The 19,089-nt window shown below is 41.1% G+C and overlaps 1 protein-coding gene across 2 annotated transcripts; it reads right to left on the reverse strand.

The window, feature by feature from the left end:
* Positions 1-1,354: 1,354 nt before the first annotated feature.
* On the reverse strand, positions 1,355-19,050 carry papolg (poly(A) polymerase gamma; the record flags this gene model as incomplete). Of its 2 annotated transcripts, XM_080868377.1 has the most annotated exons (24): positions 18,722-19,050; positions 17,863-18,021; positions 17,495-17,561; positions 16,146-16,227; positions 14,368-14,477; positions 14,212-14,265; positions 13,882-13,993; positions 13,675-13,764; positions 11,604-11,742; positions 11,438-11,510; positions 9,455-9,575; positions 9,253-9,337; positions 8,536-8,589; positions 7,129-7,248; positions 6,931-7,040; positions 5,769-5,890; positions 5,537-5,694; positions 5,251-5,411; positions 4,870-5,060; positions 4,709-4,792; positions 4,545-4,604; positions 4,356-4,459; positions 4,120-4,220; positions 1,355-2,877 (listed from the first exon to the last, which is right to left on the reverse strand). In XM_080868377.1, the coding sequence occupies exons 1-24, from the start codon at positions 18,736-18,738 to the stop codon at positions 2,702-2,704; spliced, it is 2,550 nt and encodes an 849-aa protein (XP_080724503.1). In that variant the 5' UTR covers positions 18,739-19,050. The 2 variants fall into 2 exon arrangements, with proteins under 2 accessions (XP_080724503.1, XP_080724504.1); XM_080868378.1 differs by lacking the exons at positions 1,355-2,877; positions 4,120-4,220; positions 4,356-4,459; ... (10 more) ...; positions 9,455-9,575; positions 11,438-11,510 and having other exon boundaries at positions 11,600-11,742.
* Between the last annotated feature and the right edge of the window lie 39 nt (positions 19,051-19,089).

The following is a 19,089-nucleotide window of genomic DNA, read 5'->3' on the forward strand; positions in this document are numbered from 1 at the left end:
GCTAACTTGGGTAAAGATGCTATACCTCATTTTAATATAGTAATGTCAGCATTACACTGCTTCTCACTAAGACAGGATCTGCTTTGTTCATTCCCAGATCTATATTTCAGTTCTTGGACTCCGCTAGAGCAGTTTTGCATCTTATACCAGGCTTTGTTATTATAGTTTCATATTTTCTAATTAGTTTTGATTTCATTTTTGACAATCCAGTTCAGTTGTTATATTAGATGTAAAAAATAATAATAATAACAACAATCGTATGGGGTAGTTGCCAGAGGAAAGATTTAGGAAATTGTGTCCCCCCCCCCCCAATCTAATGATTTTTTTAGTTAACTACTGTAACCTTGGCCCCTTCAGCTCATCTGCTCCCTGACCTGCTTTGGCTTTCTTCCCCATTGCACACAAACAGACTGGATTGTATAGTTACTGGCTCTCATTTATTAATTCTTAGAAGACATTTTTTACTTCAACGATAAACATTTCCAGGAAATCAAACACGGCACATCAGTTATCATCCAATCCCATCGCTCCCATTACGGCGTTGTCATAGGTGTAATTATAAAATTGAGGAAAAAACAAACCAAACCACAGACAGCACATTGTTTTTAGGGGTTTAATAGGTGTACAGTTGTTTAAAGGAAGTGATAAACACATACAAAAATACCCTTTCAATACATTTTTAGAAACAAACATCTAAACGACCTGTTTTGTTAAATGTTTCTGAACAGTAAAACATGAGTTGTCTGAAACAGAGTGGTGCAGATTCAAAAGACCTACCTGCTATGAATGCTATTTAAAAAATAAGAAAAAATCAAAAAGAAAAAAAAAAATCACATGGTACAAATATGCAAATATAAATAAAGTGATAAGAAAACCCCCAAATAATGAAGAATATGCCTTTTGGAAAAAAAACTGTTCTCTGTACATTTAGTTGGGGAAACTGATGCTAGAAAGCCTATGTCCCAACTGTCAACCTGCTCCAATGAAGAGGGCGCCCCATTAGCATCGCTTTACACTTTACTATGTTTATATTTATATATCCTCTGTACTGAAATCAAATGCAAAGACACCCAGCTTCAAGATGGAGGGTTGGGCAAGGCAAGGCAAGAAAGTAGTTATCTCCCGACCCCTCTCCTCACCACCACCACTGCCACTAGTGGCCCCAGGAGATGCCTTTTAAGAACCTCCACAGGAGGCGCAGAGGGTTAACACCCATATAGAAGGGAATTTTGTCTCTCTCCAACACATAAACACAGCCATCTATGCATGCACGCTCACACACAGTCAACCAGATATGCATGCATACACTCACAACTCTTCAAAAAGCTTCGAACCATCTTTTTTTGTTTTGTTGGGTTTTTTTTTTCTTGTCACAAAGCACCACAAACTTCCCAAAAGGACATGAAATGCACTCACAACCGGGACCTGGTTTTTATAAGGATCACACTTCACAAGCAAAACCAGACCACAGTGAACAGGTGGAGGGGTGTGTGTGTGTTTGGGAGGGGGGTCAAGCAGTATTTCCAAACATTTTGTTTAGTCCTCCTGATGGACTAGAGCGAAATTACTACGTGTCAGACAATCAGCCAATCACAGACATAGAAAGCACTTCGGGGGAGGGGGGGGGGCGGTGTCTAAACCGTTCAACGCTCACTTTTTTGTGTCGGGACACTTTTCTGACATCTAGGGATTGAACGAACATGAGCAGAAAAAGTCAGCCTTCTTGTCCAATCAGAGACGGACGGGTGCGACACTGAAGCTCAGACAAATAGAACTATAAGCGTCTGTGGCACTTTGATATGGTTCTGGTGACCGTTCCTGTTGTCATGACAACATTTTCTTGCCCTTACCAGCCCCTGAGAAGCTCTTGTGTTGCCCAAGATCATTTGCGCGCCTACACCTGGAGTCCATGCTGGTCCAATGAGCTGTGGTTTTAGTATCCAGTCACATCCAAGCACACCCTCATTAAACCCTCCCTGCAACCTATGCAGTATCTACTGAAGATATCCAGGGCACTGGACAGTTTGTTTTTGGACAAGCAGTAGAGAAAACAAAGAAAAATTACATTTTTATTTAATATACTTTTTTTCCCCATTTTTAGATAAAACTACAATAGAATGGTCAAAAGTTTTAACGGTGATCTTTTGCTCCTTTTTAAGACAAAAAAAAGTTATGTACATCAACATTTACTGTACAGGTTTCTGTTGAGGACAAAAGAAAATGAAGGAGTAAAAGAAAATCAGCATACACCAGAAATGTGTGTAGCAAGTGCTGATAAATGATCAGGGCCTTTTTTTTTTCTTTTTTTTTTTTTTAAACTGGAAAAAAGGAGACGATGAAATAGAAGGACAGCATGTTTTCCTCTTGTAATGTGTAGATTTCTAAACACAGAGTTAAGAAGAAGAAAAGAAAAGAACAAAAACCTGCTGCTTTAGTTCTCGTGTCATATCTCCGAGACTGCGGGAGGGGGGTTAAACTCCCCTCTGGCTGTGAGTGTGTGACAGCAATGGCCGAATCCCCTATCCACTGGCAAGACTGTAATCTCCAAGTCTGAGGTGAGGTGTCTGTGCTGCTTCACGCTTCAGACTGACTGACCTGAACGCCGCCGCCTGTCCCTGTGTGAAGTCACGTCCTCGGTGTTTGACTTGACTTAAAGCCCCTCACCTCGGTTATCTGTGTGAATCCAGTCTTTGTTGGCAGTTCAAGCTATATGGATTCTGGCCTTTTCTGTTTCTTTCAGCCTTTTGGCCTGTTCCTCCGACGATGGGGAGTGGGGTCTCTTGGAGGCTGCTCCGTTCAGAGGGTCGACTACTCGACTCACTAGCGTGGGGATGGAGCTGCCGATGGGAGGCACCACATGTTTGGATGTCACATGTTCTACAGAGAGAAAGATTGGGACAGAAATGGTGAGTTTTTCCACTAGCCTTTGTATTGTATCTTAGCTTAGCATGTGCTAACAAACTAATGGAGAAATTATGCAATACATTTGGATCTTCATTAATGGATAAGATAAAAAAAAAAATCACTTTCTTATATACACACAATACAATCTAATAGATCACAAAGAGTAAAATCTTACTTGACCAACTCAACATCGTAAAGGAAAGCAAAACAAAGCTCTGCTTTTACTTTAAAATGATATGGAAAATGTGGTGTTTAGTGGGGCAAATCAGAAACGCAGCAGGTCGCTAAAGAACACCTGTAGTGAGCAGCACTGCAGATGCACGAGTGTGGTTTGCGATTAGCAGCACTGACGCGTCACCAAAGTCGACAGCTGAGCGGCGCGATGGAAAAAACATCTGAACTAATGTAGTGTGCATCACTCAGAAATGAGTGCAAGATCACCGTTCTGGAGGTCACAATTAATTCTAGGACAGCTGCTGGTAATGTAGGCTGAGGTGATGGTTACCATTTAAAACAAATGCTGTGCTGTAGTGCGGCTTTGGGGTTTGTTACTGCGTTTGCTCCAGCCATTACATGCTGGTTCATAAGTATTTTGTCGAAAAATCTTTAATCCAATGCTACTGCGAGCTGAAAAATAAAAGAATTGGTTGAAGTTGCCTAACCTCATTTTTTTATCTGATTAAAAAGGTTGATCTTTTTAAAGGAGTTGTTCATTTTACTTTAGGGCATGTCTTTGATCCAAGAACCAGGGTTGCTAACCCTGATAACACACATCTGGGTTATTTAGCTCTTTAAAATAAAATAAAATAAAATAAATAAATAAATAAAAGCACAGGAGAATTTGATTACAGAAGCTTGATTAAATGATTTGATGCAATTGATGATATATGACCCTATTAATTCTTTGATATTCCACAGGCAGCAGTATGCCATGAGTGTTTTTCAAACAGGTGTCGGATTGTTCTGCCGACCTGTAAATGACCAGATCGCAGGGTGATTAATCTCTTGTCCTTTTAAAGTAAACAAGAAAGGTAAATATAGTCTCTGATAACTGACAGGACGCAGCAGTGACTTTACTTCAGGTTTATTAAAAAAAAAAAAAAAAAAAAAAATCTTATGGACATCGCTGCCGTTTGTTTGTTGCTTGTAATTTATTTGATTTCTAATTAATGATGTGCAGTTTTATGAAAAGAAGCTATTGAAACAAATACTCACTTGAGCCAATCACAGGAATGGACATGCCCTTTTCCTCGCTGGCAGCAGGAGCGTCTGTGGTGAGGGCGTCCTCAAACACGGGTGGCTTGGGAGGTGTGATACTGCACAGACACGTTGAAAAACAAGCAGGACAACACATACAGCACATCAGAATTGCATCAGTGAAAGCAGCACTTTCAACTACTAAATGTGATGGGAGAAAAACTCCATACATACAAATAACTGATGAAACTCACTTGTGGCGGTTGAGGGCCAGTTTAATGGAATTTTTCACAACACGACAGCTGTTACTGGCAGGGAGAGGCGAGGAGGCATCAGGCAGCTCCATGCTGGGAAGTCTCTGAGGGAGGAAGAACAACAGCAGTGTTAGAAATCACCTCAAGTCTTTTAATAAGTGATTTAACAAGTAAAGATAAAGAACTTGCTTGTGTTCTTGAGGTATCGATGGTTGGAATGGGCTTTGCCTTTGATCCAGCAAGAGAAGTCTAACGAAGAGAAAATGTAATTTGTTTTTATTGCTTTACATTACTGAGAAAATCCTTTATTATTAACAGTTAACAGAGGCAGACACAGCAGCAGTAACACCTACAATGCTGGATGCTTCTCCGTGTGTTTGGGGGTCAGACGAGGGTGGATATGGTTCTTTGAAGGCAGCGTCATCATTTGACACCACCTGCAGCAGCAAAACACAACAGTGTCAGCATCTGGTCCATTCTTTTAAATATGTCAATAAGTTGTCCAAATGCTTACGTCTGTGTTTTTTGGCCTCTTGGCCGGGTCCTCTTGTGTGGGCGAGTGCGGTCTCTTGGAAGGAGCTCCGTTGACTGAGTCCTCCAGGCCGTTGGGCTCCTCTTTGGGGCTGCTGGTGGCGGTAGGCTTTGTGCTGCTGGTGATGGAGCTGCTGGCTGGTGGGGAAGGAGGCTTTGCTTTAAGAGGAGGTTCTTCAGGATGAGGAGGTGATGGAGTTGGGAAATCAAAAGAGGACATGTTAGAGACCAACTTAACAAGTGCACAGTAACACTTTCTGCATTTCCTTAATTAAAGTATTGCAGTTTAAATCGACATTTCTGTTAGGAAGCAAAGTAAAACATGCATTATACACAGTCCCTGTGTGATTTTATTTTAACTCACTTGTACCAATAACAGGGATGGACATGCCCTGGTCTTTAGCTGCAGCAGCAACAGGAGCAGGAAGAGGAGCAGCAACAGCAGCAGGAGGAGCAGCAGCAGGAGGAGCAGCTGCAACAGGTGCTGGAGAACCCTCCACAAAAAGCTGCTTAGGAGGACTGACGCTGCAAAATGAAGAGCAGAAAACATGACAACAATTTGAAGACAACTGTATTCATGAGGTAAAAGGGGATTAGGAAAAAAAGGACAACACTAACAGTAAAAATTACACACAAGTAGTGCATCATACCTGTCGTCTGTGTCAGATGTAGGCTTGGAGGGTTTGCTGGGCGGGGAGTTAAAGGGAGTCCCTGAGTCTGTGTCTCTGGAGCTGTCCAGGTGACTGCTGTCGAGGGAGAGCCGCTTAGAGCTGCCACCATTAGAACTACGGTTCAACTCTGCTATGCTCTGCGGGAGGACAGATTTGTTAAGGAGGAGAACAAACCTAAAAACAAGACAAGCATCGCAGAGCAACATCTTACTCTCTTTTTCTTCTGCACCACTTCAGGAGGCAGGTACTGATGGAGCTGCTTCTTCTTCACATGTGTTGCTTCAATCTTCATCCCATCCTTCAGCATGTTGATGTTGTTGGCTTGTCTGTACACTGATGTGCACAATGTCACGTTAACATTGACAGGACAGACAACCTCTACAGGTGTATATAAATGTTTGTTAAACATATAAAAATCATACAAATAAGCTCCGGTCATTTCTGCCAATTTACTCAGTGAAACACCCGAGATGTATCTGTGGTATGTTTGTGTCCTTTTTTTAATGTTAAAACTCCATTTACACTAAACATAACAACATAACTACAGCAGCAGAAGCACACAACCTACACACCACTATAAACCACAGTAAATGATTGATTGTTAAAGTTGCAAAAACTAGTGTTTTTTAAAAATTTTTAATAACCATAAAAAACCAAACAAACCCAAAAACATCTCCCCCCACTTTACTTTGCCGTCAGCCCATTTTCAGTGGAGAACTGAACTCATCACCTGCGCTTTTGAAAGCCACCAGATTTGTTTGACTCATACAGAAACTTTACGTTTCAGAGCTGTATGTTACACAGCCGCATGAATGATTCATCACACTGTGTGAATCTGAGTAGTAGGACTCAAAAGCCTAGCTAAAAAAAACAAACAAAAAACAATCTACTTGTGTATTCTGGAAATAAAACGACTGTTTCTGTGTGGATAGGATGGAGAGAGTGTGTGTATGCTCTGTTGGGAAGGACTGCCGTAAGATATGGTGCAGCAGTAAAAACATTTTTTGCCTTCGCTTCGGTACCATTACTCTCTTCAGCTTTTGCAAACTGCGGACATAGAAAAGACTATAAAGACTAAGCACAACACGGACATCTCATAGGATCCCTTTAAAAAAAAACCCTCAACAACAAACATCTGAACTAAACCTTTGGAAAAAGGAGCTAAAATGTTTGGAAAGGTATTTTCTGCAGCAGTTCCATTCAGTTCATTTATAAACTCACCTGTTTTCCCTGATATATACACTAAAGTAGAGCACATGTTAATGCTGAAAAAAACAAAACAAGCCATTGTCCTTTTTCCTAGAATGTTCGAAAAGATTTAGCAGCAATTTTTCCTTCAGCTCATTTAAAACGCAGAGTGAGGTTAGACCTACCAGTGTCTGTGAAAGACTGGATGTCATATGTCAAGTCTATGTTCACACTCTCTGCATTCTCCACCTTCTTAAAGATGATCCCAATAAACCACATCGACACAAAATCGTTCCTGTTGGAGAAAAACACAAAAAGAGCACGCTCCCTTAGAATATGTCTCGATGTTCTGGTTGAGCGTCTGTGGATGAAGCTGGACTCACTCGTTCCGGTTCTCTTTAGATCCCGGGAATGACTGGGGGTTTACATGAGCCAGGGTAATGTACTCGTTCCTCTCCAGGTTTCCCACCAGAACACGGATCTTTGACTCCACCAGGCCGATCCTGGGGAAAAAAAACAAACAAAAAAAACAACAACATTAAGACGTGGTCAGGGAGGGTACACCACAAGGCTGTGCTGACAGGCAATGATGTCATCGATCGATGATGGTCACAGTTAAAGGTGATACCTCACCAATCAAGGTGATTTTTATCTATACTTATCTGATGCATGAGAGCCGCATTAAATTCAACCTACAAAGCTGCAGATTCCCGTCAATTCTTCACAGATAACTTATGCTTGCAACACAGCGCGCACACATCTACACTCTGACTCCTGCGTGCTCTGAGGTTGGCGTGTATGTGACGCGGCAACACTGATTCATCAAATAAGAGAAAACAGGAGAATAATTCTGACTGCTCAGCCTCGATTACACTTTCCGCGTCCATGAATCTGGTCTGAACGACGCAAATATGTGCACCCCATGACAGTGGACCCAGGATAACAGTAATGACTGTTATACTACTAATGACAAGTTTGCATGTCAACATACAAACTTTTCTGTGTGTTATAAATGTGACTCTTGCTGCAGCTGCTACGCTTTTTCCCCCCCTTTGTGTGCATGTATGAGACGTATTGTACGTTATGAATGGTGAACGGCAGCATAATCATAATGGTAGACTTCTCAGGCACCCAGTGGCAATGCAACAGGGGGAAATAGGACGACTACACTATGAAGCAAATCGCCCAGTTACAGTGCACTTGGTACAGTTTTCCAACTGATGTGCAGGACAAACTGTATACGATGGCTGGATATAGTCACTGTAACATCACCCATTAAGTGAAGGCCTGTTTTTGAAGCTTCAAGCTGAGTGTTTTGGCTCTTGCCGCAAATCTCAGAGAAACCTAAGGAAACCGGATGGGGCTCACAATCACAAGTTAGGCCTGCTAAATCCTTGTTTTGGACTTAATCGGACAAAAATGATCATTATACTGTCTTCGATAAGACCTGACACTAGTTGCTGAGACTAAACTCATCAGGAAAGAGTTTACTGAGGTTCTAGATGAAGACCTATACATCTAAACAATTTCACTTTTTGTTTTAAAAAGAACAAAAGTCACACACTTCTGCAAAAGCTTAATTTGTCACACACCGAAGCTACATTCACCTTTTTCATACACACTTTACATAGATGATCCTGTACCATGACTGTAAATACAGATGAAACTAAGCTGGCATGCAAACTGGCAGGCTCAAATGTATCAATTAATATCAAAGACAATGATGGCTGATGGTGATTTACAGATTTAGAGCTCCTGAGCTACTAGAAATCTTGATCTTTGACACTCACCATTCCAAGTGGTTTTCTTCTGTCGATGCACTGGCAGTGAGAACAATGTAATGTCTGCCACAAAAAAAGAAGAAAATAAATAAAGTTAGACAAGTTATGGTCAGAGTTTACCCTGCTTCTCGCCCTGAGACAGCTGGGATAGACTCCACCCCCCCTCGACCCTAAAAAGGATAAGCGGAAGAGAATGGATGGAAGTTATGCAAATAATAAATCCAGAGGTCCTGAAAGACCTCAGGCTTTCACAGAGACTGGTGTTGGTCTGCTGATGCACTACTGTGCAGTCTTAATGATCTTGTACCAATCCTCAATACCACACCGAGGAGCAAAATCCACAGTTTTTGGGCATCGACAGTCCCACCACTGCTCAGGTGACCATTGTAGCTCCAGTAACAGAGCAGCACCAACAGAAAGCCAGCAGAAACTGCGTGTGGGAGGAACATTCATAAACAAAGTGAGTCACCCTAAGTGACCACAGAATGACTCAAATTTGCCCACACCACAGAAACAATAACTTGCTGGGGGGGGGGGGGGGGGGGGGGGGTAGAGCAAGTTGCACTAGTTTGTTTCAGCTGCATAAAGCATTTGTGTTTTTTTAAATATGCACCTGGCAAATTCAAAATGTAGAACAAGCAAAAAGCAAAGGGGAGGGGTGTCCCACACAGGTACACTTACATTGCTATCCTCAGGCGGTTTCAAAAGCACAGACAGAGCACTCACTTGTATTTTTGGAAAAAGTTGGGCGGCTCAAACAGTTTGGACCACTCTGCTTTGCCCTGAAGAATCTCATCTGTGACGCTGAGACCTGTTCATGATAGAACGAAGATGGATTTGATGACTCAGCCCTCGTGTACACCCAGTGTAAATTGGAAAACACTGATGAAGTGACTTCGCAGTGCTACGTTGCTGATTCACTCTTTACCGTATTTGAACTCCTCGCTCATGATGGTACGTGTAGACGTGGAGACGTTGTATGTGGAGTTCTGCTGGGGATAGGCAGGTGTGATGATGGGCATCAGGTGATATCTGTCAGCTGGGTTCACCTAGAATTTAAAAAGGTCGATTAATTAAGGAAAGACGCAGCACAGGGGACTCTTGTTGGGTTCTCTGCAGATCAGGGAGCTGCTGCGTCAGTGCACTCCACCCACCGAGCTGAATGAGAAGATCAATTTCACCACAACCCACACCCACACGCACAAAAGCAACATAAAGCTAAAGGTACACACATCCCACCCACCCACACAGTACATCCCAATTCACTCTGCTTGCCTTAAATTTCCCTCATTTGCATTTTTTCCCCTCAGGCAATGTGAGGATGGCGGAATTAAAGAAACTATTTCTAAAAAAACAAAAAATAAATAAATAAATAAAATAAAATGAAAAAAAAAAAAAAAAGGCTATGAGCCATAACTAATCTTTAACATCAAATGAGAGCTATTCATGTTTGCCAGCATTACAAAACACTTGAAATTTTATGTGCACAATGAGCCTTAACACCAGCTGCATGATAAGCATCACCAAATCTGGATTTAGCCTGTCACAAAAGTGGGACACATTCTTAAGTATCCTGCATATGATTGGTTTTACACTGGATACTTGCTTTTCTGTATTTAAGAGAGAGGGGAGGGCCTACGGCCAAATGCCAACTTACCACCAGGAAATAAACAGTTTGTGCTTTTAACAGTCCACACTGTGATGAATGTCTCAGCGTAAAACAAACATGTGGCATGAATAAAATCTAAATGGTATTTTCAGCCTACAGCTCAGCAGTCGCCAAGTGACTGAACGGAAAGGACACCAATATGCAATTAAAAAGTGTTTATTGCTGAAGGGACACAATAAACATGACACAGTAGTTACAAAGGGCTTGAGTGTTTTCAATTAAGGCAAAAAGCATTTAGTTTGAAAAGAGATTTATAAGCAAAGTTATAAAAACAAACATATGACAGCTGGAAAAGGAAAAGACTGAAAGAGACGAGCTGCTCCTGCTCTGACTGTAAGAGAACAGGCTCAATACCCCCTCTCATCAACTCTGCAGCACCCCCTGGTGTAAGGATGCGATCACCTACAGTCATTTTACATTCAAAAACAATTTGTTTTTTTACATCAAAACGCAAAATTAGGAGGCCACGTTCATTTAAAAGCCACCAAACCACCAAATACTGTTCATTAAAAACCACCTAAACTATCACAGGAACAACAAATGTTCAGACGAAAAGATTTTTTTCAAATCCCGAGAAAGTTTGATTAAATGTTCTTTATTTTTACACAGATCCAAGTCATTTATTAATAGCTTCAATGTCTTCTTCAGTTTAAGTAATTTCCCATGGCTCTGTGAGGTTGACAAGATAGAACAGAGTTACATTTGCAAAAAAAAAAAGTCTCAATATGTCCTGAAATATTCTGTACACACACCATTGCCCCACTCAGCCCTACCACTTATGGTACGGTTACCATATGTATACTAGCGCTAGAAGGTACGAAGGGCTTAGTCTCCAAAATAAATGAGACTCCCATAAAAAAAGATTTCAGCTCTATTCTGTATCTAATGCACTTTCTATTGTAGGGGTGTGTTATCTGACAAGACGTCCATGTGGGAAGTCTTCCTTCCTCCAAACTGCTCTGCTCTGGGAGGCCTCCTCCGAGCAGAGTTAAGAGCACTGGAGCTCATGAGTGGGACCCAATCAATGTCGTGGTCACGTGAGGACATAGGGATGAGGAGACATGAAATAAGAGATGTGAAATGTACCTACACACTAGCTGTCGAGCCAAATTTAAAAAACACACCAACAAACTTATCACATCTCCATCCAGATAGCTTTACCAGTGTCTACACAGCAATACATGTGCAAAACAGAGGGCATAACAATACCATAAGAAGGTAAAACACTGGTGTAATACTCACTCTCGGGTCCCACACAGGCAAATTTAAATTACTATCCTCAGGCTGTTTCAAAAGCACCGGATTCGGCCACTCCCTACAAAAGGAAGGTAATGAATGCAGTAAATAAATATATTTGGGCTGTGAGACGCTGCCAAAAAGCAGAAGACGATAAGTTGCAGAATCTCACCATTTAGAGAAAACCAAGAAGAACTTATGGACAAGTGTGGCAGCAACAGCGTTGGGGTAGAGCTGGCAGGTCCTGGCTACCAACATAGCCCATGACACTCCACCCAGAAAGCCCAGCATGTTGGAGTAGATTCCTCGACCTGCAGCCACAGGAAATGTTACAGGTTATTGAGAAGAGCATCACTAACCACTCTGAGTTATACACTGACATGTGAGAAAAACAGGAGGAGCGCTTTTGTAGTAATAATAATAAAAAATTGGATCTATATAGCGCTTTTCAAGGCACCCAAAGCGCTTTACAATGCCACTATTCATTCACTCTCACATTCACACACTGGTGGAGGCAGCTACAGTTGTAGCCACAGCTGCCCTGGGCAGACTGACAGAAGCCAGGCTGCCATATCGCGCCATCGGCCCCTCTGGCCTTATGTGATAGTAAACACAAATGTTTACATAAAGGATTTGCAGACATGTGACCGCTTACCACGTGGCATTAACTTATCGGCCATTTCGGACATGTAATAAGCCTGAAACATAGTGAAAAACCTACACCACATATAGATGAGACACACTATAGCAGCTATGAATAAACAAACAAGTGTATATACTCTCTCAGAGGAAGTGAAACACTTTGTGACAAGCATCTTGCTCGTTATGTGGAGAAACTTGGCAGCGAAGAGCTGAAGATGGATGTTAACTTCCCCTCTCCTGGCGTTCTCCCCAACATCACACCACACGATTTATATCAAACATTATATTGAACGAGATAAACATTCAAACTTTTGTCGACTTGTATATCAGTATTTTGTGTCAAGATGGGTAACAAACTCTAGTTACTGGACTGTAGTCACTGGATCAAGTGGACCACGATATTGATATTGGCACCTCTCTGTGCATTATCCCTTACATTATCAATGGGTCAACGTAGCTCATTTCTGATTAACGACAGTCACACTGAGATGAATTGTTGAGGATATCTGTAATTTTCCGTCAGTAAGTGCTGCTGTTATTTCCTGTTTGCTGCCATTTATGGTTGTTCCTGAAACTTTGGATCTTATGTGGGCAGATTCGAACTTAGAACATAAACTCTGGTGATTTGAGAATGTAATCAAAGTTTTGATCAGAGGGAAAGCAGTTAAAAGTCTTTGGACGCTAGAGTCTAATGTTAGCTGGCATGATGTTAGCTTGTGATGTTATATTGTTGTTTAGCCATCTCTTGTCAGCTGTCCAGAAACGGGAGGGTCACATGTCTGATCTGGTACCGTTAACCAATTGCAACAATATAGAGATTAAACTAAGTTTGTTCACATAGGATTACTCATGTTATAACCCTAACTTGGGGCGATCGTTGGCAGTTAGTCTTGTAATCGGAAGGTTGCCGGTTCGAGCCCCGGCTCTGACAGTCTCGGTCGTTGTGTCCTTGGGCAAGACACTTCACCCGTTGCCTACTGGTGGTGGTCAGAGGGCCCGGTGGCGCCAGTGTCCGGCAGCCTCGCCTCTGTCAGTGCGCCCCAGGGTGGCTGTGGCTACAATGTAGCTGCCATCACCAGTGTGTGAATGGGTGGATGACTGAATGTAGTGTAAAGCGCTCTGGGCTCCTTAGGGACTAAGTAAAGCGCTATATAAATACAGGCCATTTACCATTTAACTTCAACTCAGGAGTGAAGCTTAAGATGAGGAGGGTGAGAAGCTGAGTGTAGTGGTGAAGAAGGCAGATGAAGATAATAATAATAAAATAAATTTAAAAAAAAAACAAAACGAGATAATACATGTAAAAATTTTAAATAGTCAAATATTGTTTCAAACAAACACTGGTGATTTTAAAAATTCAAGTAACTTATATTTGTTACGCCATTATACTGTTTATTTGATGCCTGTATCCAATTTCTATTTAAACTACTTGAGTAATTAGACATGATTGCTAACGCTTATTATGGCCAATATGGCAGCTCTCAAGCGATGTGTGCATGACGCCACGTCCTAAACCTCTATACAGGATACACAACCCAAGTGCAAATAAATACAATAAACGCAAACAACGGCAAACACATAGAAAGTGCAAGCACACATACGTTTTGCCCAGAGTTTGATGGCTCTCAGTGTCAGTCTGAAGTTCTCTTTGTTCGGCACCAGGTACAAAATTTCATCAGTTACTCGACAACCTGTAAGAAAAAAAAAAAAAGGCAGTGTTACAGTTGTGGAAATTACCATTAGGAAAACTTTGGAGATGTGTCAGTTTTAACTTAAAGCCTCAGATCAGCAGTGACCACTGAGCGCACCATTAAGGCTGCGGATACATCGAATGTCCAAGTTTCTCAAGATGGAGTCTCCCCTCAGGTCCAGGTTGTCTGGAATGGATTGTAAGGCCAATCTGGCAAAAAGCAGGTCAATCTGCTCACACAGAGACATAAAACATTAGAGATAAAAATGTTTGCGTCATGGGATTAACCCTTCATACTTGTTGAAATGGGAAACATGACCAAAGCAACATGGCACAAAGTACCCTGCAGCAAGCAGGTTACCAACACAGTAGTGTAATTAGTTTACTTTAATCAGTATGCATGCACTGATGTAATCATGATTATCATTTGGGTGACAATGAAACTCACCTCAATTCCATCAAATTTGAATTTTATCACTGGTACAAAAGCATCCTCAACAGCCTTGAGGGAGTAGAGAACAAACAAGAGGCCTCATCAACAACAAAGGACATCTGAGGACACTGTAGGTCAGTCTGCCCCCCCCGCTGTGTCAACAAGACTTACCCTGAGATCTTTAATCTCTTCATGCTGTTTCAATTTCTCAAAGAAAGACTGGAAAAAGTCTGTTCTTTCTACATGCCGTGGAGCCACACATAAGGCATCAATATCAGCTCCTGTAAGGAGGAGTTACTTTGATCAGTGTCATCTGGATTGATCAGCAGGATAAAGGGTTGATGAATCAAATGATAGTAAAGTTGATTCAGTCAAGATTACATGATAAAACGTTATGGTTTAAAGCACAGACTTAGGAAATACTAAACTAGGTATGTAAACATCCAAAGAAGTTCTGCAACTATTGAGCACAACAGGCCTAATGACTGCTCATGTTTAGTGTAGAAAATGTTATGGATTTAGAGGAAGTAGCAATGTTCAAGGTGACTAAATTACTGAACATTTACATGAGGGGAAAAAAACCTGCCAAGGGGACTAGAAAGGAAGAACACACAGGGAACATTCAAAACTGAGCAGATTTTTAACAAAGGAGTTTAAATATTGACCATGTTGATGAAAATGTTTTGAAAAACAGTTGGAATTTTTGAATCACTTAAGAGACAATTTGTGGCCAGCATAACAGAAACTGTCGCATCAGTTTGTCGAACAGCAATGCCCTTCCTCTATTTATTACACAAATTTCAAATATAAATTGAATTTTAGCACTACAATAATAAAATCCGTTGCTTTCTCAGTCTACTTGATGGTGCTATTGGTTTTTTTTCTAGTAAAGTCAGCAGAGGCAACTGTAGGTGTGTGGAAGGAAGTTGGGAAAACATTTTTGTAACACTTTTATAAGAGTGAGACATGAGATTGATGTGACACATGATTTGAAAGTGTCATATGGCAGTAAAATAGAAGAAATCTACAATAGAATTCTACGAAGATCCCAAGATGGAAAAACAAACAAAACCAAAACAAAATCAAACACACTGTGCACCCTTAGCTTAACAGAACTATCTCCAAATTTGCTCAGGATGGTGGAACTTGGGTACGCGATGCTGCAATGTTTGTGACCATAACAGCTCATTATCTCACACAGGACTGGTAACTGCTGTCTCACATTAAAACACCAATGCATAACAGTAGTTCACACGTGATTGCATTAAGTTGGACTAAACTGTAATACAGATCAGGCTGTCATACGTGACATCGCAGGTTTTTAATGACAGCATGTTTGCACTACATTTTCATTCCGCAGCAACTAAAATTACTGAAATGAAAGACAAAGAACTTCATTTGCAGTTTTGCAATATCTGATTGCTCATTACTAAGAAAAATATTTACAATTACAATAATATATCAATATATAATATATTCTGTCCGAGAAAGCAAAAGGTTGAAATATAAAATACTGCAAAGTTTACATGCTAACCAGGTAACTTTAAAAAATGAGAAGAGTGCAAATCACTATTATACTCTTGTATTTAAATAAAGATTTTACCCTTTTGTCACACTGGCCAGCTGTTTAAAACAATGGCAGACTCAAACCACATTCACACCAGTGTTTGTTTACCCAGTTTTCTGACCCCAAAACTAGCCTTTTCAAAACCACTCAATAGCACAGGAACATGACAATGACAGCGACAGCCTTGTGTTTCAGTGCCGTCAGGGAGAGCTGAGCTTTTCAAAAACAATGTTGCACACCTGCTTGTACAGGGTTCTGCAATAGGTGGTAATAATGCTCAGCTAACACGCTCTTTTTGTGCCAAAAGAACCAGCCAATCATCATACACTACAGGTTTCACGTTGACAAGATGTTAAATTATTAGAGTAACAGATACACATACCTTTTGTGTGCACTCCAAGTCGGTATGAACCAAATGTAAATATCTTGCCCCCAACACAGCTAATAGCTGATGGTGGAAGGTTCTGTAGAGCAGAGATAAGAAACTGAAGTCAGTATGACTTTTAAAAAAAAACAGAAGAAAGTGTTAGTGTCACTTTAGTGTCTGATTAGACAGTTTAAGATTAAACACTTCATAAAGCACTAAGCCCCATCATCTTCACACAAGACGGGGAATACACTTGGTTGGAAACGTAGAGAGATGCAGACACCAAAGACCATTTGTGCTTTACTGCACAGGTATTTATTATTTTGTAGTGCAGCTGAGTAGTCACAAAAATTGGCAGGCATGTGGATGTCGTCATATGGCTCTGCATATTCGTGGACGAGGAAACTTTAAAGCAAAGATTATACTCTGCTGGTTCAATAGACACCTGTTATTTATTCTTTAAAGGGTGCTTGCGTAGTTGGTGTGTCTGTAGCACAGTGTTTCTGTGGGGTCACAAATAAAGTGCTAAACACGTGGACATCTGCAGTGATACTCATGCATTGTTGATAAAGCTCATTTCAATTGAGCGCTTTCCCCTGTTAATCCAATAATTAATGTCACACAACTATAGAGAGTGGGAAATTCTGTAAAACTCTGCAAAAATTTTGCCTAACTCAATAAACAGTTAAAAAAAACAAAAAACAAAAACAAGCATTAGACAGTAGAACAGCCCTAGTCTTAAATGGGATTTATGGCCCAGTGGTGGTGGTGCGGTCACTGTCCACTCCAGGCCTGCAGACAGGTTTGTCATCAGCGTAGTGGAGGTAGTGTACAGAGTATGTGGTAGAATTGATCTGTGGGCCACTCTTGCTTGTAAGATTGTTGTTCCTCCAGAAACAGAGAAGATCAAACTTCTGATGCACAAAGAGCTGAAGTGAAACCAAATGTTAAAAAAAAAGAAAAGAAAAAAAGTAGTGCCTACAGTAGCTAGGGTCTGTGTATTTCATGCTGTATTTTTTTTCTTTTTATCTTCGAATTCTTTTTCCACAGTTCACCCGTTCCCAGCGAACTCCACTGTTGCTCCCTTCTCTATTCTGGCCCACTTGTCAACTAATCAAGAGTAGGATGACACATCACCCACTTCCAGCGACAGGCAATCAGTACTTTGGAGGAGTGTGTGGAAGCAAATATGATTTAGGACAGTAGGTTTGGGGTGGGTGAACAACCCCCAAACAGAGATGCGCAAAGAGGCAGACAAATTTTTGGGACCGTAAATCTCAGTTCAGCATGACCATAAAATGAACTCTGGGGGTGGAAACTGGTAATAGGGTTAGAAATCATTCAGCTTCCCAAGCAGAACCTACCTTTAACTCACTGATCTCTGCAATCCATTCTTTAACAAAGTTATTCAGCTTCCCAAGAACTGCAAGTCTGAAAAGAAAGACTTTTTAGCTGACACTTCTTTCACAATCCTTCATTTCCACAAATTCATTGAGAGAGTGAAAATGATTTTCACAAGGTCACCTGTCCTAAGAGTTTACATGCCCATGTACATTCACTTAGTTAATGTGCACATCAAATAAAATGCAGACAATAGATATCAGAGAGGCTTAGTTTAAATGCTTATAGCTCTTCAAATCATAGGTTTGTAATCAACATATTCAAAAACTGTATTGTGGTGATTGGTATATTATTAACAAAGAAAGAGGGAGAGAGAACATGCATTCCTCACCTATGGTTGAGTTCTTCTTCATCTTCAAACACTCCAAAAGGTTTCATTGCATCGCAGAGCTTCTTGGTGTAGTGGTGGTCTATTTCTCGTGGGGGCGCGAGGCTAATCGCAGAGGTGATGCCATAGTGTTTCTGAGGCTGCTGCCCACTAGGCATGGTGCTGCGATAAACGTGGTACAACAGATCAAAAAGCAGATACTACACCACCACTTAGCACACTTTTTTTAAGTTTCAAGCTCAGTAAGAACAAGACATGAACCATTCCCCAACGCGTTAACAAGACTTTAATAAACACCAGTCGGGTTTTGCAGTTAGCTTGTTCTGTTGCCGCGAACACTATACTGTGTAAACACTCCACAGACAGCAACCTGATTAAATCACATCTCCCACACACAGCAAGCTTTAAATCCATAGTTGTGTGCAATGTCGAACTTGGAAAGCGAGTTGACCAAGACAGCAAATTTAAAAAGTGCCACTATTCAACCTCTCCTTACAGCGTGCGAGCGTTAGCAGAGATGCTACAAACACGACGGGAAGCTAACAATTTGGCTAATTTAGCAAGTTGGCAAAACGTTAGCCGGATGCTACGGAAGAATTGGTTTAAGTAACGACTCGACAGAAAGACATTTTAAAAGTTGTCATTTTCCCAAATAAAACCAACAAGTGGAAACTATGCGGGTATTTTGACACATTTACTCTGCAGTTTCCCACCAGCGACAAAGCGGGACAGCCAGCAACCGAAGGCTGCAGGCCTTGTTGTGACAGTTTGCTAACGTTAGCCTTTAGCCTATTCTTCAGAATTGTCTTAAACGCGGGCAAAATCATTCATGAGGAAAAAATGTGTCACATGCATAACTTACCTTGACATTTCTTTCATGACACTCTAAAAAGCTTGCGCTGTTTTTCTGCTGCAAATCCGTAAAAAACACAAAGAAAGTCAGCAAGTGGAAATGATAACAGCCTCGACCTGATTACAACAATGGTCACTTTCCAGAAAGCAGTTCAAAGCTTCCCAGTGAACCGGAATTAGTTCTTATGTGTGAACATATCGGTTCGTGTCTCTGAAAGAATATTTATATCTAATTAATCCGCAAAAAGCAAGGACGTTTCGGTTTCTATCAGCTAAACACACGTCCAAATGTTATATGGAATTTTTTGAACCCCAAATTACAAATGTGACGGTGTTTGCTGAGACAACTGCGTGCAGCACGCTGAGCAGAAGGCACCG

This window comes from Rhamphochromis sp. 'chilingali' (assembly GCF_963969265.1).
Source record: "Rhamphochromis sp. 'chilingali' genome assembly, chromosome: 20".
Lineage (NCBI taxonomy): Eukaryota > Metazoa > Chordata > Actinopteri > Cichliformes > Cichlidae > Rhamphochromis > Rhamphochromis sp. 'chilingali'.